Raw genomic sequence first — 19739 nt, 5'->3', positions numbered from 1 at the left:
TGCTGGAAATGTGAATTTCCCTTCGGGGATGAATAAAGTATCTATCTATCTATCTATGAATGAGGTTTGTTATAAAAAGAGTAAAAAAATTAAGTAGCTTGGACGTTCACTGTAGAAGGAAAAAAACTCATGCAAATATAATTAAGTAGAATAATACATTTTCTTATTCAAATTATTGATTTTTTGCATTAAATTATTGTTGGTATTATACTGATTAAAGGGATAACCACAAACCTGTCTTTTTTCATTTTCTCCTTTTATACTTCCTTTTTTTCTTAACTTCTGTATACAACATAATCATTCGTAAAATAATGCATCAAAGCGGGTGAGCCGTTTGAGAGCCGGCTCTCTTTAATGAGTTAAGCCAAAAAATCCGGTTCTCTAAAAAGAGACGGACTTTGTTTTACTACACAACTACCACATGAAATCCGATGTTGAATGATGCATGATGGGAAATCCCCAGGCGGCAGACGCATGCGCACAGTAGCATCAAACCGCTCGCTTCGTTTGCAACGGAAAAAAAACGATACCGAGATAGAGGCTACTGCGGCGAACTCGTTTGACTTTGATTTGCCGTTTCGTGATAGTCGGTGTATACCAGAGGGTACCCATAATTGACAAATTTGCGTTTTTCCGTACAGATTTTCTTGTAAGTCGTACACGTCTTAAAATGCATAATAAACGTACTCTGTACAGCAAAAATGTACAGGTTGACAGGTATGTGTTGCTGTTCTTTGCTGAACACAAGTCAGTGAGGGTGCATTGTTTGAGGTGTGCTTAAAAAGTTTAAAATTAAATATTGTTTTCTGTTAAGTATGTGTTATCAATATCCCACTGAGTTTAGAGAGCTTTTATATATATATATATATATATATATATATATATATATATATTTCGACCGTGCCTATCAGCTTTAATCATCAGTGTTCCGGCCACTCAGCGCATTAGCTTGGAGGAACGGAGGCGAGGCGGATGGGGGGAGAAGAGTGATTCTATTTTATTCTAGGATGAAAATGGTGAAGAAAAGGGACTGTTTCAGTTATATACTTATATGGAACAGAGATAGAACAAAAATACTAAAAAAAAAATAAAAAAATACTACAGTACTACTACAAAAATACTATAGTCATAAAACTACTGTAATAATACAAAATACTACAGATACACAACCAAAAATCTACATTTAAAATAAAACAAAATTGCTACAGAAATACTAAAAAAAATACAACATAAACATTACTTCAAAAATACTACAAAAAATATACAAAAATACTAGTGTAACACGACAAAAAAACTACAGAACTTCAAAGAAAATCAGATTTCAGAAATACTAAAAAAACATACAGTGATACTTTAAAACTAAATAGAAAAAAAAGTATAACATGTCACAGGTGGCCCCTGACTCCAAATAGTTGCCCACCCCTGGAGTAGAACATGGAATGAGTTATACTGGGTATGCAAATTATTAAGTTAAAGGGGGGCCCAAATCTAATGTTGCTTAGGTCTCCATGATGGCTGACTCAAGGTGTGACAGCATTTTTCTTTTCAAAAGAGCATGTTCAAAGGGACACGGTATAATATTTGACCAATCACTGGATCGTGTAGTGCAACCGAAAACAAGTGCTATAGAGTACCGACGATGGAGAATTTAATCTTAATTTAATTCTTATTTACTTGTCGGACCTTTTCTAATACGCACACATAAGGTCTTCAGGTCCCCGTAGCAACAAGATGGCAGACAACGATGACAGCTCTTAGATGAGGCTCACGTTATTCAAAATACATTTTTCACAACCCACGGGTATTAATAAATATATACTTTTGGATATAAAATTGTGTATTTTTCTTTGTTATTCATTATTATTTTTGGGAATGGTTTAAGTTTGTACTTACCATAACAGGGGCCCATGTATTAGCCAACGCCCCTTTAAGCACAGGATAATAAAGGAGTTCCACACAAAGTGACACAACTAAGACATTTAATCATTGCCCTTGATTTCAACGGGACGAAAATATGCACTGCGGTTACAAAAGTGTGACTAAAAAAAGCAATCAATGAAATTTCTCAATTTCAGAAACAGTCAAAAAACTCTAAAAGGAAACATAAAAAATAAATGATCTTAAGAAAGCCATGGAACTATGATTTGTCACAATCATGTTCCAGTGTTACCATGATAACATTTAACAAATAAACCATCTGCATTCAAATCTTACCTTGTATCACGATCACAGAAAAAACATTGAGTAAAAACATCTTCAAAAGTTTCAGTCAGAAAACGACCCACTAGTAGACTTTTACTACAGCCATGTGACATTAAAGGATACGTGACTAAACTCACTGTATGATACAAAACATATTTCCAGATTTATTAGAATGTAGTGAAACTTCAGTGCCAGTGGTAAAATAAACAAGATTGCTCCTTTTCCAGTTAGTGCTATAAGTGTTGGTCGACAAACTACCTCTGTTGTTTAAATACATGGGCGGAGCTTCCGTTACATACAATATCTATGTTTACTCGTGGAAAAAATCCTTGCTTAAATTCAAAATCCAAGTCAGGTTTTTCAATACAAACCCGTTTATCTTTTTGTACCTGATAAATCAGCAAGGTAAGTGACTGGCAGGTAATCAGGTATGAGGTTTAAGTCAGGGTTTCTCAACTTGCGGGTCGGCACCGAAAATAGGGTCGTGGACCCCTTTCTTTGAGTCGCGAGCCTTTGCCTTGGCAAAATGATGCTAAGACGTGATAATACCCAATCTTTTTGACATTTTCAGTCAATCGGTACTTTTGATAGGGACCACATCTTATTTAATTGCGATTTTGTCGGTTTCACTCCCTTTTCTGCCCATGAAATCGGGTCCCAAGTAAATTAGTGATAAGGGTAAGGAAAAGTGTTGATGAGTAACAGCAACGATCGAGTGGAAGAAGGAAACGATTGCAAAGTATGAAGCGGGTGTAAAAGTGTCTGCCATTGAAGCACTGGTGGAAGGAACAGTATGTGGTTTTAAAAAAATGTTGTTTTATGCACTTTACCAGTTTCTTTGTATCAACTCCATAATTACATAGTTATTGATGTTTTGGTACACACTATTAATATTTTGAATTTCTTTAAGTACGTGGCTTTCTTAAGGGTTCGCCTGTATGTGATCTAGGTTTAAATTCGAGTATATACAAAGGGTCGGGAACCGATGGCTTGTGGGCCATATATGGCTCTTTTCATGAATACACACAGCTTGGAGACAATATTGTACTCATGCTAACCTCATCTATAGTGCTCCAAATATGATAAACTCAAGAGACTGGTCTATTGCGCGCAATGCTGACATAGCACCAACATAGAGAAAGGCATTTTCAAACTGGTATATTTGTTGATAGGGGTCAAAGGCTCTGGCATTATTCTTATTTCATAAATTTTATCAAATCATCTAACGTCACACGGTGAAATTACACAGGGTAAAAAAATAGATCTTTGTCTGGAGAGAGAGTTTGGCGGTTTTGCCAAAATAACAACCAAATATTTTGCTATTACGGCTCTTTAAGTCAAAAAGATTCCCGACCCCCTCTATATACGTAGCTGGAGTCGTTTTGGTTTATCTAAGCAGTTTTTATGAAAAATAATATTTTTTTTAAAAAAGGGAATATAATCCATCTCTGCTCTAAACTGAACTATCCTTTTATTGGATAAATTTGAGAGGATAATTTATTCTTGATTTGGGTTGGAGCCTGTTATTAGGGTGTAATGGTGGGTCCTAAGGTCAGACCAGTTGAAAAGCAATGGTTTAAGTGGTACCAGGAGGGGGTGGTTGTGCAGCTGGAGCATACTGGAAGGGGGTGTGCCCAATCATGCCCATCACAGGCAGGGGCGGGTTGAAGGCCTGGCCCATCAGGGGCGGGGGGCCCGGCGGGAGGGGTGGGGCTGGCGCCAAATCAGCACCCGCTGCTGTGTGATCACTGTAATGGCTCGTATTGGAACTACCGCTTTTGCCGCCGTTGTTGTTGCTCCCCTTGTGGTACGAGCTGGAGCTTGAGCCATAACTGCGTCCTGCATCCCTGCTGCTGCGATCCCTGTAAGACGAGGAAGAAGATGAAGCGAGGCGCTCGCCATCACGGCTACTCGAGCCCCGGCTGTCGCGGGAGTCGCGGCTGTAACTGCTGCTGCTCCCGTGGCCATCTTTGCTGCTGTTCCCGGACGAGCGCATTCGTCGATCGCACTCGTCTTGGTACATCAAGTTGGGGTTGTCGGAGGAGGAAGCGTTGCCTCGGAAACGGGATCGCCCACCTCAAACAAGAAATGAATGTTTGTTCTCAAGATAATGGTGATATGATCATTAAAAGTGATTCCTAATAAAGGTAATGAAGGCCCAAATATGGCCAGGTTTTTAGGTTTGTCTCATAGTCTGGAAAACATGGTACTCTCATTCTCTTAATACATGACAGATTACGTTTAAAAGTGACAATCTTTCAATGCTAAAGGCTTGAGGCTTTACTCTTTCAAACCCAACCATACCTGGAAATCTCAGCCAATTTGCCCCAGCCATCATTTGAATAACATTTTGTTGTGACAATATACACGACTGAATAAAATACTGAAAAAAAAAAGAAATACACCAATTAATCACAGTAATGTCATGTATTTGGGTAGTTTAACACTTGATTTATAACCAATATTTTTTGTTGACAATATCTCTGTATTATTTGTAATTGCAACATCCATTGCAGCCTGGTCATCCTGAAAGGGGGATTACCACATGTGCGGTCCCTTCTCAAGGTTTCTTCATTTTCCTCATGTTGAGGTTTTTGAGTTTTTCCTTGCCCTCATGTTGGTTTCAGATCAGGAGATGGTGTAATAATAGTCTGAAATAATAGTCTGTGCAAAAACCTGTGCAGCCCTTTGAGACTCTTTGTGATTAAGGGCTATACAAATAAAAATGACTTGACGATGCTAGTAATTCAATTTATTTGGTCCCTTTAGAAAATTTATTTTCACCGACTGTACCAGGGAGTACAGTCAGTGCTGTCGCAGGGGAGCGTGTGCAAAATGACCTGTTTACAGAAACTGGTATTCCCAGGCGATCTCCCATCTGAGTACTAAACTGGTGCGACCCTGCTTAGCTTCCTGAAATCAGGCCTTCTCAGAGTGGTATGGCAGTAAACAGGTATTCATACATTTATTTCTACTGATGGCAGGATCAGTCTTCTATTAACCTAGTGTAGTGGCAGTGCAGTTACAAAAATATGTCCAAAAACGGCTCTCACCTCCGCCTCCTCCAGCACGCCCAGTGTCAACCATCTGTAGCAGTTTGGGATTGATGTCCTGTCTGGCCTCCTCCAGAACCCGGACCAGATCGCGAGCCTGGCGGAGGTTATTAGGAGTAAAGAATGTGTACGCTGTGCCTTTGTTGTTGCTGCGGGCCGTGCGTCCGATGCGATGGATGTAGTCTTCCGAGGAATTGGGGTAATCGTAGTTGATGACAAACTTAACATCCTCCACGTCTTTTGGGGTAGTAATTAAGAGTTGAGTGGGTTCAGTGCAATAAAAGTTGGGTAGGGAGAAAACAAAGATGATAGTCAGAATAAAATTATTATATTGAACAATCAAGGATCATGCTTTTGATAAGGTCAGACATCATTAGTAATTACTTACCTTTAATTTCTGTACAGTAACAATTAGTGCTGTGACAAAACTTACCACAAGTCAGGACCATGACAAAAACGCACAACATTATAATTGCCTCGATACACCCTAATTGAAGCCATACGGATCATTGAATCTCGTACAGTAGATACACACCTCCTGAACAAACTAAAACGTTATCATTCAATCTTATGTATATCAGGCAATTTGCTTAACTGAACTGTAAATGTGTGCGCATCGATGGATCTTTTTTGTATTGTTAAAAAATATGTAAAAGAAAAAAATGCTAAGGCGTTTTTAATAACAGCTAGCATGGCCAATTGGAGGAGGACTTGCAATGAAAGTTTGAAATCAGAAAGGAGTGCCAAGGGCCAACAGGTCTTCCGTAAGGTTTTGTCTATGAATTAGAAAAGCTATAATGGCATCACATTTAAAAGCGGATAAGTCAAGGCTAATCTCAAATGTTGAGGGACATTAATAATAATAATAATAATTTCCTTGTATTGTCATTCTGTGTAACAATGTACACAGAACGAAATGTCGATTGCACCTGACCCGTTGGATTGTATGTGCTAGTTGTATCAGTGTATGGTGTTGGAGACTACTGAAGAGCATCAGTAAAAATGCCTTTTTTTTTTTAAAAAAGTTGGACAAATGAATCCACTACAAAACAGGGTCAACTTCCATTTTTGAAGCTCAACATTCTGGGCTCTTCAAACGATGTAATGATAAATGTTATCGTTCTTATTGCTTAATAACTGAAGCTGTTCAAAATGTTACTGTAAAGTCAGAATAGAGGTAAGCTCTAAAACCCAAGCCGGAGTAAGACCCAAAATTCGGGCCTAAAATGTCAATCATTACGTTCGGGTAAGGCCAGGCTTTTCTTTTGATAACTTTTTTATTACATTATTATCCACCCGTTATTGTCCATCTTTGTCTTTCTGCCTCTCTCTTATAAAGTGCCATGCTAGATTCTCAAGGACGTACTACTTCTGTTGTATATGTCCTAATTTTCAACCCGTCAAAATGATAAGACTTTCGATTTTTTTTTAATGTTTCAGAGTCTTGTTTAACATAGATTTTGTTACAAAAGTCAGGTTTCAATTTATTATCATAAATCACTATTCCTAAAGCTGTTCTCACAGATAGAATGTGAAATTTCTGCTTTACTTCGGGCTTGGTCCTGCACATCACATTAATTGGTTGGGTTGGGATGGGCTTTAATATCCTCGGGCCTCAGTCCGGCTAGATCATTTACCTCTAAATACAACACATGACTGAGGCAGCAACTGCCTTCTGTTTCGTTTTAAACTTGATGAAATGACTTCTTCACGTTAAAAAAGAGCAATCTGATTTGCATTTTCAGGTTCAGAATCAAAGAGAGGGCAATTGTATTGTCACACTGTTAATGTTCAGACCCTTATGTTTTGAAGCTAAAATATCCATAATTGCAACATATCCTACAAGTTTAACCTTCTACCCCCCTGCAACAAGGCTATGCCCTGCAATCTAGACTAGTCAACACTGGTCTGGTTTGATGGATATAAAGAAGAAGAATGGTTATAGACGTCTACGACTGCGGCTGAGCTAAAGTTTTATCCTGAAAATGAATGAACGCAAACAAACATTAAATCCACAGATAGGAGAATAGAAGATGACGAACACGAGTAAGGGGGTGGGGTTGGGTGGGAAAGAACAAACAAATACAGAGAGGTGACTCCTCCAGGCCAGGACTCCTGCCAGCCAGGACCAGACATGACGTCCGCAGAGGGAGAGGCCGGCCGGCCGCCACAGCCAGTGCTGGTGTGTGAGGTGGTGGCGGGGGGCCTGGGGGGGGTAACAGGGCCTGCATGGTCGGTGGGGCGCGCAGCCCGCAGCACAGCCGTCGGCGGGCGACTCGGGCTCGAATCAACCCTCAGGTCCCAGTGGTTGATGAGTCGCTCTTGTCGAGACGCACCACAGTGTCTCTTAGTGTCAGTGGCACCAATTGAGAACTGGCTGTCGTGTTACCGACATGCTCACGTGACGCTTGGGAATCCTCCAATCAGTGTGGTGCGCCACCATGGGCCACGGCATGGCTGAGAGGAGCCTGCCCTGACAGCCCAGCAGCCCCCCACGCTCCTCCCGCACCCCCTCCCCTGTCAGCCAGGCGCTCGGTGTCCTGGCAAGGCGGGGAGAGAACATGGTGTGCTTTTGCGGGCTCAGAGGTGGCTGTGCCGGGCCGATTGATCGGGCCGTGACTCTCCCAAAAGACGGCTTTCGATTAGTCATGCCTAGGTCCGGCTGCAGGCTCCCGAGGGCCTGTGTACTTCTAGTTGGCGGAAGAGAGACTTGGAAACAAACAAAGAAAAGAAAATGAAAAGAAAACAAATGAACACAGAATTAGGTTAACGCTTGATCTGCATGACTAGCCTCACCTCTTACAAAATCATCTTATAGGTCTTCACTATAAACATGATTTGCTTCTGAGATGAGATTTATACTGATCTGAGAAGCAAAACGCCATTTTTAAGCTGTATCTGCTAGTGCCTTACTCAGTCTCTTATCTATATAAATCAAATGTTATAATATCGTGCAAGTGACATTCAGGGACTCGGGACATACCTAAACCACGGGAGGCCACATCGGTAGCGATGAGGATTGGGGCCTTGCCACTGCGGAACTCTAAAAGCCAAAGCAAAGAGGGTTTAGGGTTGTACAATATACATGATTGTTTATACAAAAAAAAAACTTTTTGAAGAAACTACATTAGGTACATCTGTTCAGAGTTAAATAAATATTTTGGACTAATTTTTGACTGACACTACAGTATTGCCACGACTACATTTAAAGGCCAGGTTTTGCTTTCAATGAAAATGCTCATTGGAATGTCCAGATATAAAGAGAAAAAAAAATAGCAGAAAATGTCGCTTACTGTACAAGTTATTTTTTATAGTTTTAAGATATGTCATACACTTTTCAGGTAAAATAAGAAAATGTATACTTTAAAGAAAATAAATCTTGCTTAGCAAATCTTTCTGCTCATTTAAAGATGTATTTTGTTTCTTGGTATAATTTATATTTGTTTTCCCCCAGTATCAGTATTGTCATACGGCTCGTCTCTGACGCTTTACACCGATAAACAACAGCGACCAGACGATAAAGGTGCAGTATCTGAGTCAGATCAGGAGGCTTCTCTTACTACCGGTAACTATCGAAACCATCACAATCCATTTCGTGTGGGGGAGCAAACGAAAACATTTTAAAATGAACACAATAAAACTTCTTAAAACAATAAAAAATATACCTAAAACCCCTGAGTGTGATATTTGACCACTAAATGGAACTGCGATGTCGAATGCAAACAAAAACCAGTGCCAAAGGGCAGAGTGTAGCAGCAAGATGACAAAAATGATTTCTAGGCAGGGATTTCACTCGACACGAGGTATTAGAAAAGGAAGTGAATGGTGGAATGATGAGGTCTCAGAGGCTGTGACAGAGAAGAGACGTGCCTTTGAGGAGTGGCTGCAAGATAAGAGTGATGATGCGTATGAAAGGTATAAAGTGAAGAAAAGATTGGTAAAAGTGGTAGTTTAAGCAGCTAAAAGGGAAAGCAAATGATGAATGGTGTCGAAAGATAGGACTGAACTTTGAGGAAAGGAGAAAAATGTTCTGAAAAGAAGTGAAAAGAGTAAGAAAGAGCGAGTCTGGAAAGGAGTAGAAAGTGAAAGATAAGGATGGTAGATTGCTGGTTAGCGGTAGCGCAGTCAGGACGAGATGGGCAGAGTATTTTGAGGAGTTGCTAAATGTGGAGGATGGGAGAGAAGTGAGAGTCGAGGCGATCGATGGTATGGAGAGAACGCCCGTGTTGGGTGATTTAAATGTGAAGCCTGTGGAAACATGGGAGGTGCAAGAGGCAGTGAAAGAAATGAAAGGGGGGAAGGCACCTGAGTTGGATGGTTTTACTGCTGAATGTTTGAAGAAAGGTCTCACGGCTATGATTGACTGGTTTGTTCACTTGTTGAATGTATGCTTTTTAAGTGGTGTGGTTCCTGTTGATTGGTGTAGTGCATATATGGTGCCATTGTATAAGGGTAAAGTATGAATGTAGCAATTCGAGAGGTATCAGTTTGTTGTCTGGAAGAGTCTTGATTAAGAGAGTGAGAGGAAGAACAGATGAGGTGGTGATGGAGGAGCAGAGTAGTTTCAGGAAAGGAAGAGGATGTGTGGATCAGGTGTTCGCAGTACAACAGGTGTGTGAGAAATATTTTGCAAAAGGTAAGGATATTTATTTGGCTTTCATGGACTTGGAAAGGGCATACGAGAGTTGATAGAAAGGCGTTGTCCCAGGTAATAGTAATGTATGGAGTGGGTGGAAAGTTGTTGGAAGCATTGAAGAGTTTTTATGTGAACAGCAGAGCATGTGCAAGAGTAGGGAGTGAGACAAGTGAGTGGTTCCCTGCGTTGACTGGTGTGAGACAGGGGTGTGTGATGTCACCATGGCTGTTTAATGTGTACATGGATGGTGTGGTGAGAGAGGTGAATGCAAGAGTATTTGGCAGAGGTGTAGAGATGATGGACAACAGTGGAACAGTGTGGCAGGTAAGTCAGTTGTTGTTTGCAGATGACACATTGCTTGTGGCTGATTCTGAGGAAACATTGAGAAGGTTGGTAATGGAGTTTGGAAGAATGTGTGATAGGCGTAAGTTATGTGTGAATGTTGGGAAGAGTAAGGTGATGAAGTGATCACGTGATGGACTGGGCATAGCGTTAGAAATAAGGTTGCATGGACAGGTGCTGGAAGAAGTTGAAAGCTTTAGGTACTTGGGTTGTGATGTGGCTGCAGTTGGTGGAATGGAGTGCGAAGTGTTGCACAGAGTGATTTAAGGAAGCAAGGTTTTGGGTGCTCTAAGGAGAGTGATGAGCAACAAGAGTATGAGTATGGATGTTAGGAGGGGACTGTATGAGAGTGTGATTGTGCCGACTGTGTTGTATGGTGCAGAGACAGACAGAGCCTGAACGCAGATTTGAGAAGGGAAATACATCTTTTTGAGATGAAGTGTTTGTGGAGTATGTTAGGAGTGACAAGATTGGATAGATTGAGAAATGAAATTGTGAGAGACAGAACTGGAGTAGTATTGGAACTGAGCAAGAGTGTGGATAAGAGAGTACTTGGTTGGTTTGGACACATGGAGAGAATGGATGAGGAGCGAATGTTGATGGATAGTGTTATGAGTGCACTGCAGGAAAGAGGTCGAAATATAATGAGACCTAGAGCTCTTGTTGGTGATAGGAATGAGTGGAGAGGTGTTGTGAAAGGATAGTGGGATGTTGGACGCGTTCTCAGGGATGGGCAGGGCACCCATAAGATGTGGCAGGGGTAAACCAGTGAAAGCTATCGGGCCCTGCTGTTGAACAGAAGAGTGTGTTGTATCACCCTAGCCCGAGTGACGTGGTCGCTTTCTTGTGTCCCGTTTCATCTGGAGGGACGAAAGCATGACCAACTTGGGTGCCGATGTGCGTAACTTGTTTGGGTGTTTGGGCATTTGGTTTGACCATGGTCCCAAAATTTGTGTGTGTGTTTTGCTACCTTTTCCCTTTTTTAATTTTCTTTGTTTTTGTATGCGTTTGTCTTGCTGTCGGTCACCACTCTCGAGGGATATGACCAGGGTAGATGGATAGATATGTTTTGGATCTGGGTATGATGTATTCATAGTCTGTAACAGTCCTTTGAGACTTCTTGTTATTATAGGCTATAAAAAACTAGCACGACTCAACTAGTTATTCAAATCAAGGGTTTTTTTTTTACCACTGGGAGGCACTAAATATTATACACTCTCCCTTTGAATTAGGAAAGAATATCCACAATCGGGACTAGAATGTGTTTTTGTAGTGCAAAATGGGAAGGTTGTATTAGTTAACTCATTTGATTACAGTAAAAGTTAAACAAACTTGAATATATCTTGAAAAAAGACTAAAACTCAAAATACATTTTTCAAGGGAACTGTGGATTTTTATCTCAAACCTTGCATTTTGAAATTGGCGCTGTTTGCAGCACTCCACAGCATCACTTTGAGAGTTCAAATCTTTAAAATCACTGAAACATGACTGCTAATTTAAATTGGCTAGCCGATTGATATTTGCAATCGATGTTTGTGCAAGAGAGCCAGACTTTCATTGAAAACTTCAACTACGCGTGACAACTGGCTAAAACCAAGCCTGTTTTTGGAGATTAAAACTAATGATGGTTCAAAATAATGGATTTGCATGATGAAAGATTTTTAGGTATATGTGGGTCATGAACAGACATCCCACATTAAAAGGTAGTTCCCGCTCCCTCTATTGCGACTATTGATGTGTTTGTGATACCTGCCAACACCCAGTCTCTCTCTGGTTGGTTCTTGTCACCATGAATGCACATCGCAGGCCACCTTGGAAATCAAAGCAGAAACCAAATCTTTAGTTAGTTCAGCTGCATCTCTCGACAGTTCCAGATTATAAAAGCATCTTCTTCGACTCACCCGTCACGTCTCATACGCCGTGTGAGGTCATCACATCGCTTCTTAGTTTCGACAAATATGATAGTCTTGTTCTCTTTCTCAGCCATAATCTCCTCCATCAGTTGTATCAACCTGTATTTTCCGTAAATTGAGTACAAATAACACCAGTTGGAACATATAAGCCTCGTCTTACTTGTTGTCCTTTTCACTATCCATGCACACGTCAACTATCTGAAGGATGTTGTGGTTCGCACTGAGCTCGAGTGCGCCCACATTAATCTGCACATAGTCTTTCAGGAAGTCTTCGGCCAGCTGCCGCACTTCTTTTGGCCAAGTGGCACTCCACATCAGTGTCTGTCTATCCGGCTAGACATACACAAAATGAGTTACTTTGCATTCATTTCCAAATTTAAATACTTGAATCTACAGGATGTGGTTATTGTTCCCATTTATGGACTGTGTTAGCGACCCTGTTACCCTGATCTGGTCCACAATTTTGCGAATCTGCGGTTCAAATCCCATGTCCAGCATGCGGTCAGCTTCATCCAAAACTAAATATGTGCAACGCCGGAGGTTGGTCTTGCCCGCCTCAAGAAAGTCGATTAGACGACCAGGAGTGGCGATGCATATTTCGACACCTGGGAGAGAGAAAAAGAAAGAAGCAATACATTTATTTTAAACTGTGAAATTTGATTGTGGTTAAGACATAACAAGCATTTTTCCTCAATTTCCCAACATCAAATCGAAGCAAATAACGATCGGTGTATTTCTTCGCAGTGACCATTAAAAACAGGGCAACAACACCAAATAGTAGGGAGTGCCAAGTATGTACCTCGCTCCAGATCTCGGATCTGGGGTCCTTTGGGAGCACCACCGTACACGCATGTGGTTTTTATCCGAGACGATTTCCCATAGTCATGCGCAACCTGCTGGACCTGCTGTGCCAGTTCTCTTGTGGGGGCCAAAACCAAGCACTGGAAAGTATGTTTTACGTCATTAGGAAGCAACTTGAAAAAACAAAATCACGGCGCAACTGACAAGCGGACAAAAATGATACACATAACATGACTCTCTATACGTACAATGGGTCCATCTCCACGCTCCAGATAGGGCTGATGGTTGATGTGCACGATTGCTGGCAGCAGATACTGTGGACACACAAGAGGCATCTATACCATTAACATCGAGACACGAGCTCTTGATTGATGTGTACTGATGAACACGCATGTGTATGCAAAGTTTCAAAATCTAAAAGCTGAGTTGCATTATTTTCAGTCATGAATAGGGAACCATGTAATAGGAGTTGATACAAGCAGTAACATTTCTTCTTTAAATGATCTTCACACCTATTCTAGTGTCCCTGTGCTTAACAGGGCATTGCATCAGACTAAGAGTGGCTATTGTATTTTGGTTGGAAGTGACCTGCTGTTAATCCCAACTGAATTTGGGGACGGACTGAGTCAACAATCGACTGGGAGGTGGGTAGGGCTGTTGCGAATATAACATATTTGTCCAATCGTAAATATTTTTCATATGTGCGAATTTTTTCATCCGCGATTAAAGTTTCTTTTTTCTTTCCACCCCCTTTGTGATCACCCGTGGTTGAAATATCGAGGAAATAATGTCAACACGAGTGATACACACAATGCAGACAACATCGGCACTCTGTTGTGAGATCATGGCAGCGCAACTTTTTGTTTCAAAACTACGCACCACTTCGGTATTTAACACATTTGGGGTTTATACCAAGCGACAACAGTAAGCCCCAAAATACTGAAAATACTGTTTCAAGAAGGTGCCAGTGAAAAAAAGCCTACACAACTAATCTCAAACAGCAGGGGTTACAGCCCGTCAGTTGGATAAAAGTGGAGTTTACACACGAGTCGCAACATGAAAACAATACACACGCTACCAGATTGGATTTCACGGCATTTTGCTCCCGAAATTTTACTGTTCAAGACAGTTAACAAACAAGCGTCCAGAGACATTCTGTTCAAGTGTGATACGCTGTACGACCCACCAAAGCAAAGCGATTTTAAGTTTCTAAGAGGAAATATATGTATACTTAGTAACATACCTCCTTTCACTGTTTAGGGGCCGGTCACACAGACATTTGCGGCTGAATCACGGCCAGAAATTTCTGCCTGTGAGGCAGACGCTATTGGACGCTTTGAGATCGCCATACAGACGAGATACAGCAGTGCTTAACACGCAGTCGGAGATTCGCGCGCGGGTGGCAGCGCGAAAAAGTTTTGCGCTGCTCAATTCTTCAGAGCGCGGGTACACAGCCTTTCACGAGCGTATCGAGGCTGAACCACGGCCAGATATTTCTGGCCGTGAAGCAGACGCTGTTGGGCGCTGTTGGACGTTTTGAGACCGCCATATAGACGAGATACAGCAGTGCTTTACTCGCGGTCGGAAATTCACACGCGGTTGGCCGCGCGAAAAAGTTTTGAGCTGCTCAAAAGTTTGAGCACGTGTTAAACCGCGTGCCGCACAAGTGGTCAACACGAGGTAATGGCGCGGAAATCACGCAGAACGACGTGCTCTGGCCGCGGCCAGGGCGTGGTTACACATGGGTAGGACGGGAAATTTCAGCGGGTAATCGTGGGTGGAGCATGGTAATAGCATGTTTTGTGCCTGTATCGCGGTGTTATTACGTGAAATTAGCGTGTTACGCGTGTGACAGTCAACCGCCTTTCTCCGCGTATATACAGCGCGATTTGCCGAGCACACGTCAGTTGTGCTCGAGACGTCAAGGGGGTGAACACGGATCCCCGTCAGCATAGTGACCTCGTCTTAATCCATTTTTATTTCTTGACATTTCTTTTCAAGATAATAAAATAAAAATGATGCCATAGCTTGAAATCTTGATCTTCACGGGACTGTGTCTTGAGCGGTTATGATTTCTACAGCCCGGTGTTATCCGAGAAATGCATCCCTGCCGAGATTTGCATCCCCTCGCTACTACAACCACTTTTACCTCGTTTTATCTCACTTTTAGGGAATGTAATGGCGAACATATAACCAAAACCACTTCGTCTTGCATTTGTTGGGAATGTAATACAACTTAAACCATTCCGTCTTTGTTTTTGTTGTGAACATAATCGAACGGTAATGCACACCGTATATAAAATCCCCCCCCCCCTCGCGTGAACGTCCGTTTTGCTGCGCTTCCAACAAAAGCGATCGTATTCTATATAAATTTCTTATTAAAACAATAAAGCGAGCTAATTATAACAATTGGGAGATCCTAGTCTATATAACGCGTTTATTTAAACAATAAAGTGCGATCGTATTCTACAAAATGCGTTTGTTAACGCGGATGAAAAAGTCAAAATTGATCGCAGCAGAATGCGCGTTTACGCGAGGGGGTGGGGGTGTTGCGTAGGAGTCGGATTTGGGCACAACACCGGCTCGGGAGCTTTTATACCCGTGGTCCACACGAGACATTTACGCAGAAATGACGCGATGAGGAAGCGGAACAGTCGCCGGCGTCTGTTTTGCGGGCATACCACCGATGAACAGCAGGTTGGCCAATTTTGTGCATTTTCCATCGCGGGCAACCAAGGGCAAAAAAAACCCGCAAAATTTTAGCCGTGATTCAGCCGCAAATGGCTGTGTGACCGGCCCCTTACATGTCTTTGGTTTCAAAGCCCAAAAACTTGAAAAGAGACATTTCTCTTCTGCTGTTAGCTGCATTCATTTTAAAACTTTAAGACAGGCTAAGAGAGACATTATCTGCTCTGCCGCTACGTTCAGTAATGTGTGTGTTGAATTTAGAGTATTTTTTTCCTTATCTGTGCACTTCATTTTTGCACTTTATTACTGAAATGTTGAGCCCAAGACCTTGAAACTTGTTACTTGTGGATTGCTCCTCAGAAGGTTTTAACCTAACAGATAGAAATACTGCACTGTTGCATTTATTTCAATAAAAGGGAACAGAATGATTTATTGATTATTTCTCGACTTGATTTCTTGACCATTAAATTTCTTTTTGAAGGTGAAGAGTATATTTTATATTAAGCTGATATCATCATAGTAGCATGCAATGCAGAAGGGTTTTTTTTGGACAATCAATTCATCAATTGTGATTATTTGATTGACAATTAGTCGTATCCATAAATTCCTAATAGTGACAGTCCTTGTGGCGGGACAGTTGCAGGGCTCACTCTAACAACCATTTACTCTGATTCGCTCTATTAGTGTGCATAATTTTCATCTGTTCTTCGAGAATATGAAACTCCACTCCAAATGGCCCAAGTGGCATGATTTAACTATATGAATATAAAAATAATATGTACTGTGTGTATGCATCTAAAAATGAATAAAAACACTCGTTTACGTAGTAATCTTTATTAAACCAATGTAGTCTTACCGACAGAGTCTTCCCAGAGCCAGTTTGTGCAATTCCCACCATGTCTCTCCCACTGAGAGCTAGAGGGAATCCTTGTGCCTGAATGGCTGTTGGTTCCTTGAAATTTTGTTGCAGCAAGACATCCAGCACATATTCTAAATATTAGAAGAATAAAAAAACATGTTAAGTAAAAGAATAACCAAATATCATGAGTATTGATTTGTGTATTTTTACTTAGTTCATGGTAGTGGTAAAAAGCAACAAACATCAAAAATGTTTTTATCCATCAGTTATTGAGTATTGTCTTTCTGACAAAGGATAACATTAAAAAGGGCATGTACATTTATTCAACTTAATTTGTGAAAGTACACCTGTTGCTTTATATAATCTCAATGGATGAAAAATACTCAACCCTGAAAAGGGGAAAAATAGTCAAATCAATCTTCTAAAACAGTTGGTCTGAGACAATAGACCCTAAGAGATGGCTGTGGATTTTCTTGTCCCAGTGTAAAACTACCAACTCCTTGCAAAATGCCCAACTACTCGTGACAAAATTGAGGTATCTTATTCTAGTTATCATTTTAGCATAATTTAAACCAACTGTAGTTATACAATTTCTTTACACACCAAAAAAGCCATTTTGAATGGACCCTTTGATGATGAAAATATAGAATCCTCATATGACTTCTGAAGTTAATAAAGAAAAGGAGAACTCTCATATTTATTTAATTAATTGTAATTGTTAATGATTAAATTAACATTTGATTGTTAAAATGGTGTGTGAAACGATATTGAATGACCACTAGTCGAATAATTGTTGTAAAAAGGAATTCAAGGCACGGGATTTCAGATTCATCCATCAACCCAGTTTTCTTTGCAGATGTTTTGTCAAATTATTGTAGGGATGTTTGTTGCAACTTACATAACAAAACACAAAATCAACCCCACGTGTTGCTTTTTGATGTGAGTGACAAGAGAATTGTATAAACCAACCAAACTATGTGTGGATTTATCAAAGCCTTCATGTTTTAATTTGTTACTTTTACTTGATGGGGTGGAATCGCACACATTTCCAAACAGTTTTAGTTTGGTTGCGTTTATAATATAGTTCCAATTTCTTGGTAGAAACTTAGTAAGTTTATTTGCCACTAGATCACTCACGGGGAAACTTTGCTTGATGGAATGCAGTAACAGGCTTTGGGCAGCCTGTCCCTCGAATCGTTATTTCCTTCTTACTTCTGAACTCTTCGACGTCGTACTTTGGGAGAAAACGATGTGAGAATGTATTGGTGTTTTTGCATATGTAGAAGCATCATTTTAAAATGTCGTCGATGGAAAATATACCTGACTAGTTTGCTGTACTTCCGGATGCTCAGTGTAAAAGTTCTTCTCGAATTTTGGCAGCTCGTCCAGATCCCATCTTTTCTTTCGTAAACGTTCACCAGGGCTGCCGAATTTTTTAATCGATGATGAGCTACTTCTGCTGGAACCGTAACGAAGGCTTCTGTAAAACGATTACAATACGCTCTGGGTTATAGAAATGATATTAACACATGGATTTTAAAGAGAATGGCCAATGACTTCCATGTTAGTCTGAAATATATTTAACTAAATTCTTACCCTCTGTCACGGCCACGATCTCGATCGCGATCTCTATCTCTATCCCGGTCTCGGTCACCATATGAACCTCTCATTTTGAAGACTTAAGGCGTCGGAGAATAATAGAAGGAGTTTGCGTCAAATTTGTCCCAATTCGTTCGCTTTTTAGACTTACCCTTTCGGGGGCTAACCGCTAGCTTCTGCACACAAACGCGAGCAAAAGATTGTCCAACGTGTGAAACTTTTAGGGATACACTACAGTGAGCTGACAAATATGCTGTTAGGAAAACCGTAAAAGCTTCTAATTTACGTATCTATGGTAAAACTAAAAGGGTTTCCACCGGCCCTAAATCGAAGACAACAGCTATGTTGTTAGCTTAGCATTTAGTCTGGAAGCTAACTAAAGCTAAACTGCGTTTATTGGCTGGTTGATGATTTGTCCAGCCCACAAATATGGAGACGTAGTACTTTTCGCAGACATGTTTTTTTTTTTAACTTTGCAGCAGGATTAACGTTAAAGATGTATTGCGTCGTTTTAGTTGTCCTAAAAATGTTTTAAATTATTATTTTTTCTCAAGTATGTGTCAACAACGCCCAACAGAGTTCAAATAGCCCTGCTTTATTTACCACGGCACCTACTGCTTTTATCTCACCTTTATCAAAGCTGTTTGGGGTGGAACACGTTAGGTAGGAGGAATGGACAGTGCTGGAGGGTGATGTCATACTCGTCCTTGTGTTTTTCTCCCCTATTTGTTTGTGTGGCATGAAAATGGTGGAAGTAAAGCTGCCCACACATCCGAGGCCAAGTGTGTCAGAAATTTGGCGTCGACGCCATTGGCTACAGAATACCAAAGGCAATGTGCAATCGCACACCTGAAACCATTTTCAGCGGCGCGGTTTTTCTTTCTCTTGCAAGTTGTTTACGTCAGGTATTTTCCGATCATGTTACCATTCAAAGTAGCGACTACTATATAGTTAGATAGCAATACCGATTACAGTATTTACTAATCGGCCAAAAGAAAAGGCAATTGAGGGCGGCATCGCAAAAAAATGGTGAGGCCAGTACTGTATCTGACAATACTGTTGTCAACGGATTCGTGTCATTTGAGAACGAAACGGGTCTTTGAGCTCTTGGAACTGATGATGGCAGCCGAGTTCCCTCCAATTAAGAGCCGGTTCTCGTACAGGCGCTATTTCTCTCTTGTGATTAATTTAAAAAAACAACATTTTTTCAGGGTTTCTGTGCTGTTGACTTTGTTTGTTGAGTGTATAAAAAAGGTTCAAATTGATTTGTATTTTATCTTTTACTTTGTATATTTAAACATATTTTAAATAATGTTTCCTGTGTTTTTCGCTTCTTCAGTTTTCAGTGTTGATTTTGATTTATTTCCCCCCTTTTTAAGTCATTCATAAAAATAAATACTACATGGTAATACATGGATTAAACAACAAAACAACCCGAAAATCCGCTTGATAGCGGAAGGAGCCTGCTCTTTTTAGTGAAGGAAGCCGAAAAATCTGGTTCTCTAAAAAGAGTCAGAATTTCCATCTCCTCAACAGACCATTCGCTTCTTTGAGGATAAACGTAAACTCCGGTTAAAGACGTGTTTCTTCTTTGGATTACCCGCGTCAAGTCGCTGTGTTTCCCCCTACCCTGCACACTCGAAGAA

General features: G+C 40.8%; 1 protein-coding gene across 3 annotated transcripts; it reads right to left on the bottom strand.

The window, feature by feature from the left end:
- Positions 1–1962: 1962 nt before the first annotated feature.
- Positions 1963–18480, bottom strand: LOC148373481 (putative ATP-dependent RNA helicase DDX17). 3 transcript variants are annotated; one of them, XM_088325958.1, is made up of 14 exons: positions 18245–18480; positions 18091–18172; positions 17815–17974; positions 17632–17728; positions 16492–16625; positions 13196–13261; positions 12946–13087; positions 12591–12751; positions 12307–12479; positions 12135–12245; positions 11983–12044; positions 8239–8298; positions 5256–5492; positions 1963–4278 (listed from the first exon to the last, which is right to left on the bottom strand). In XM_088325958.1, the coding sequence occupies exons 2-14, from the start codon at positions 18162–18164 to the stop codon at positions 3779–3781; spliced, it is 1977 nt and encodes a 658-aa protein (XP_088182084.1). In that variant the 5' UTR covers positions 18165–18172; positions 18245–18480; the 3' UTR covers positions 1963–3778. The 3 variants fall into 3 exon arrangements, with proteins under 3 accessions (XP_088182084.1, XP_088182083.1, XP_088182085.1); XM_088325957.1 differs by having other exon boundaries at positions 18091–18480; XM_088325959.1 differs by lacking the exon at positions 1963–4278 and having other exon boundaries at positions 5341–7964; positions 18091–18480.
- Positions 18481–19739: the final 1259 nt, after the last annotated feature.

The sequence above is a fragment of the Urocampus carinirostris genome, chromosome 1 (assembly GCF_059441175.1).
Source record: "Urocampus carinirostris isolate Australia breed hairy pipefish chromosome 1, RoL_Ucar_1.0, whole genome shotgun sequence".
Classification (NCBI taxonomy): domain Eukaryota; kingdom Metazoa; phylum Chordata; class Actinopteri; order Syngnathiformes; family Syngnathidae; genus Urocampus; species Urocampus carinirostris.
The sequence above is the reverse complement of the archived record's forward strand: the minus strand, read 5'-3'. Positions and strand labels throughout refer to the sequence as shown.

What these genes read in the sequence shown, in the direction of transcription:
- LOC148373481 (XM_088325957.1), bottom strand. Translation starts at nt 18,164, where the DNA reads ATGAGAGGTTCATATGGTGACCGAGACCGGGATAGAGATAGAGATCGC. An exon ending in CCATCAAGCAAAGTTTCCCC is followed by an intron (nt 16,626 to 17,631) that starts GTGAGTGATCTA and finishes TCTAATATTTAG; the next exon opens with AATATGTGCTGGATGTCTTG. An exon ending in GCTCTGGGAAGACTCTGTCG is followed by an intron (nt 13,262 to 16,491) that starts GTAAGACTACAT and finishes GTGTGTCCACAG; the next exon opens with TATCTGCTGCCAGCAATCGT.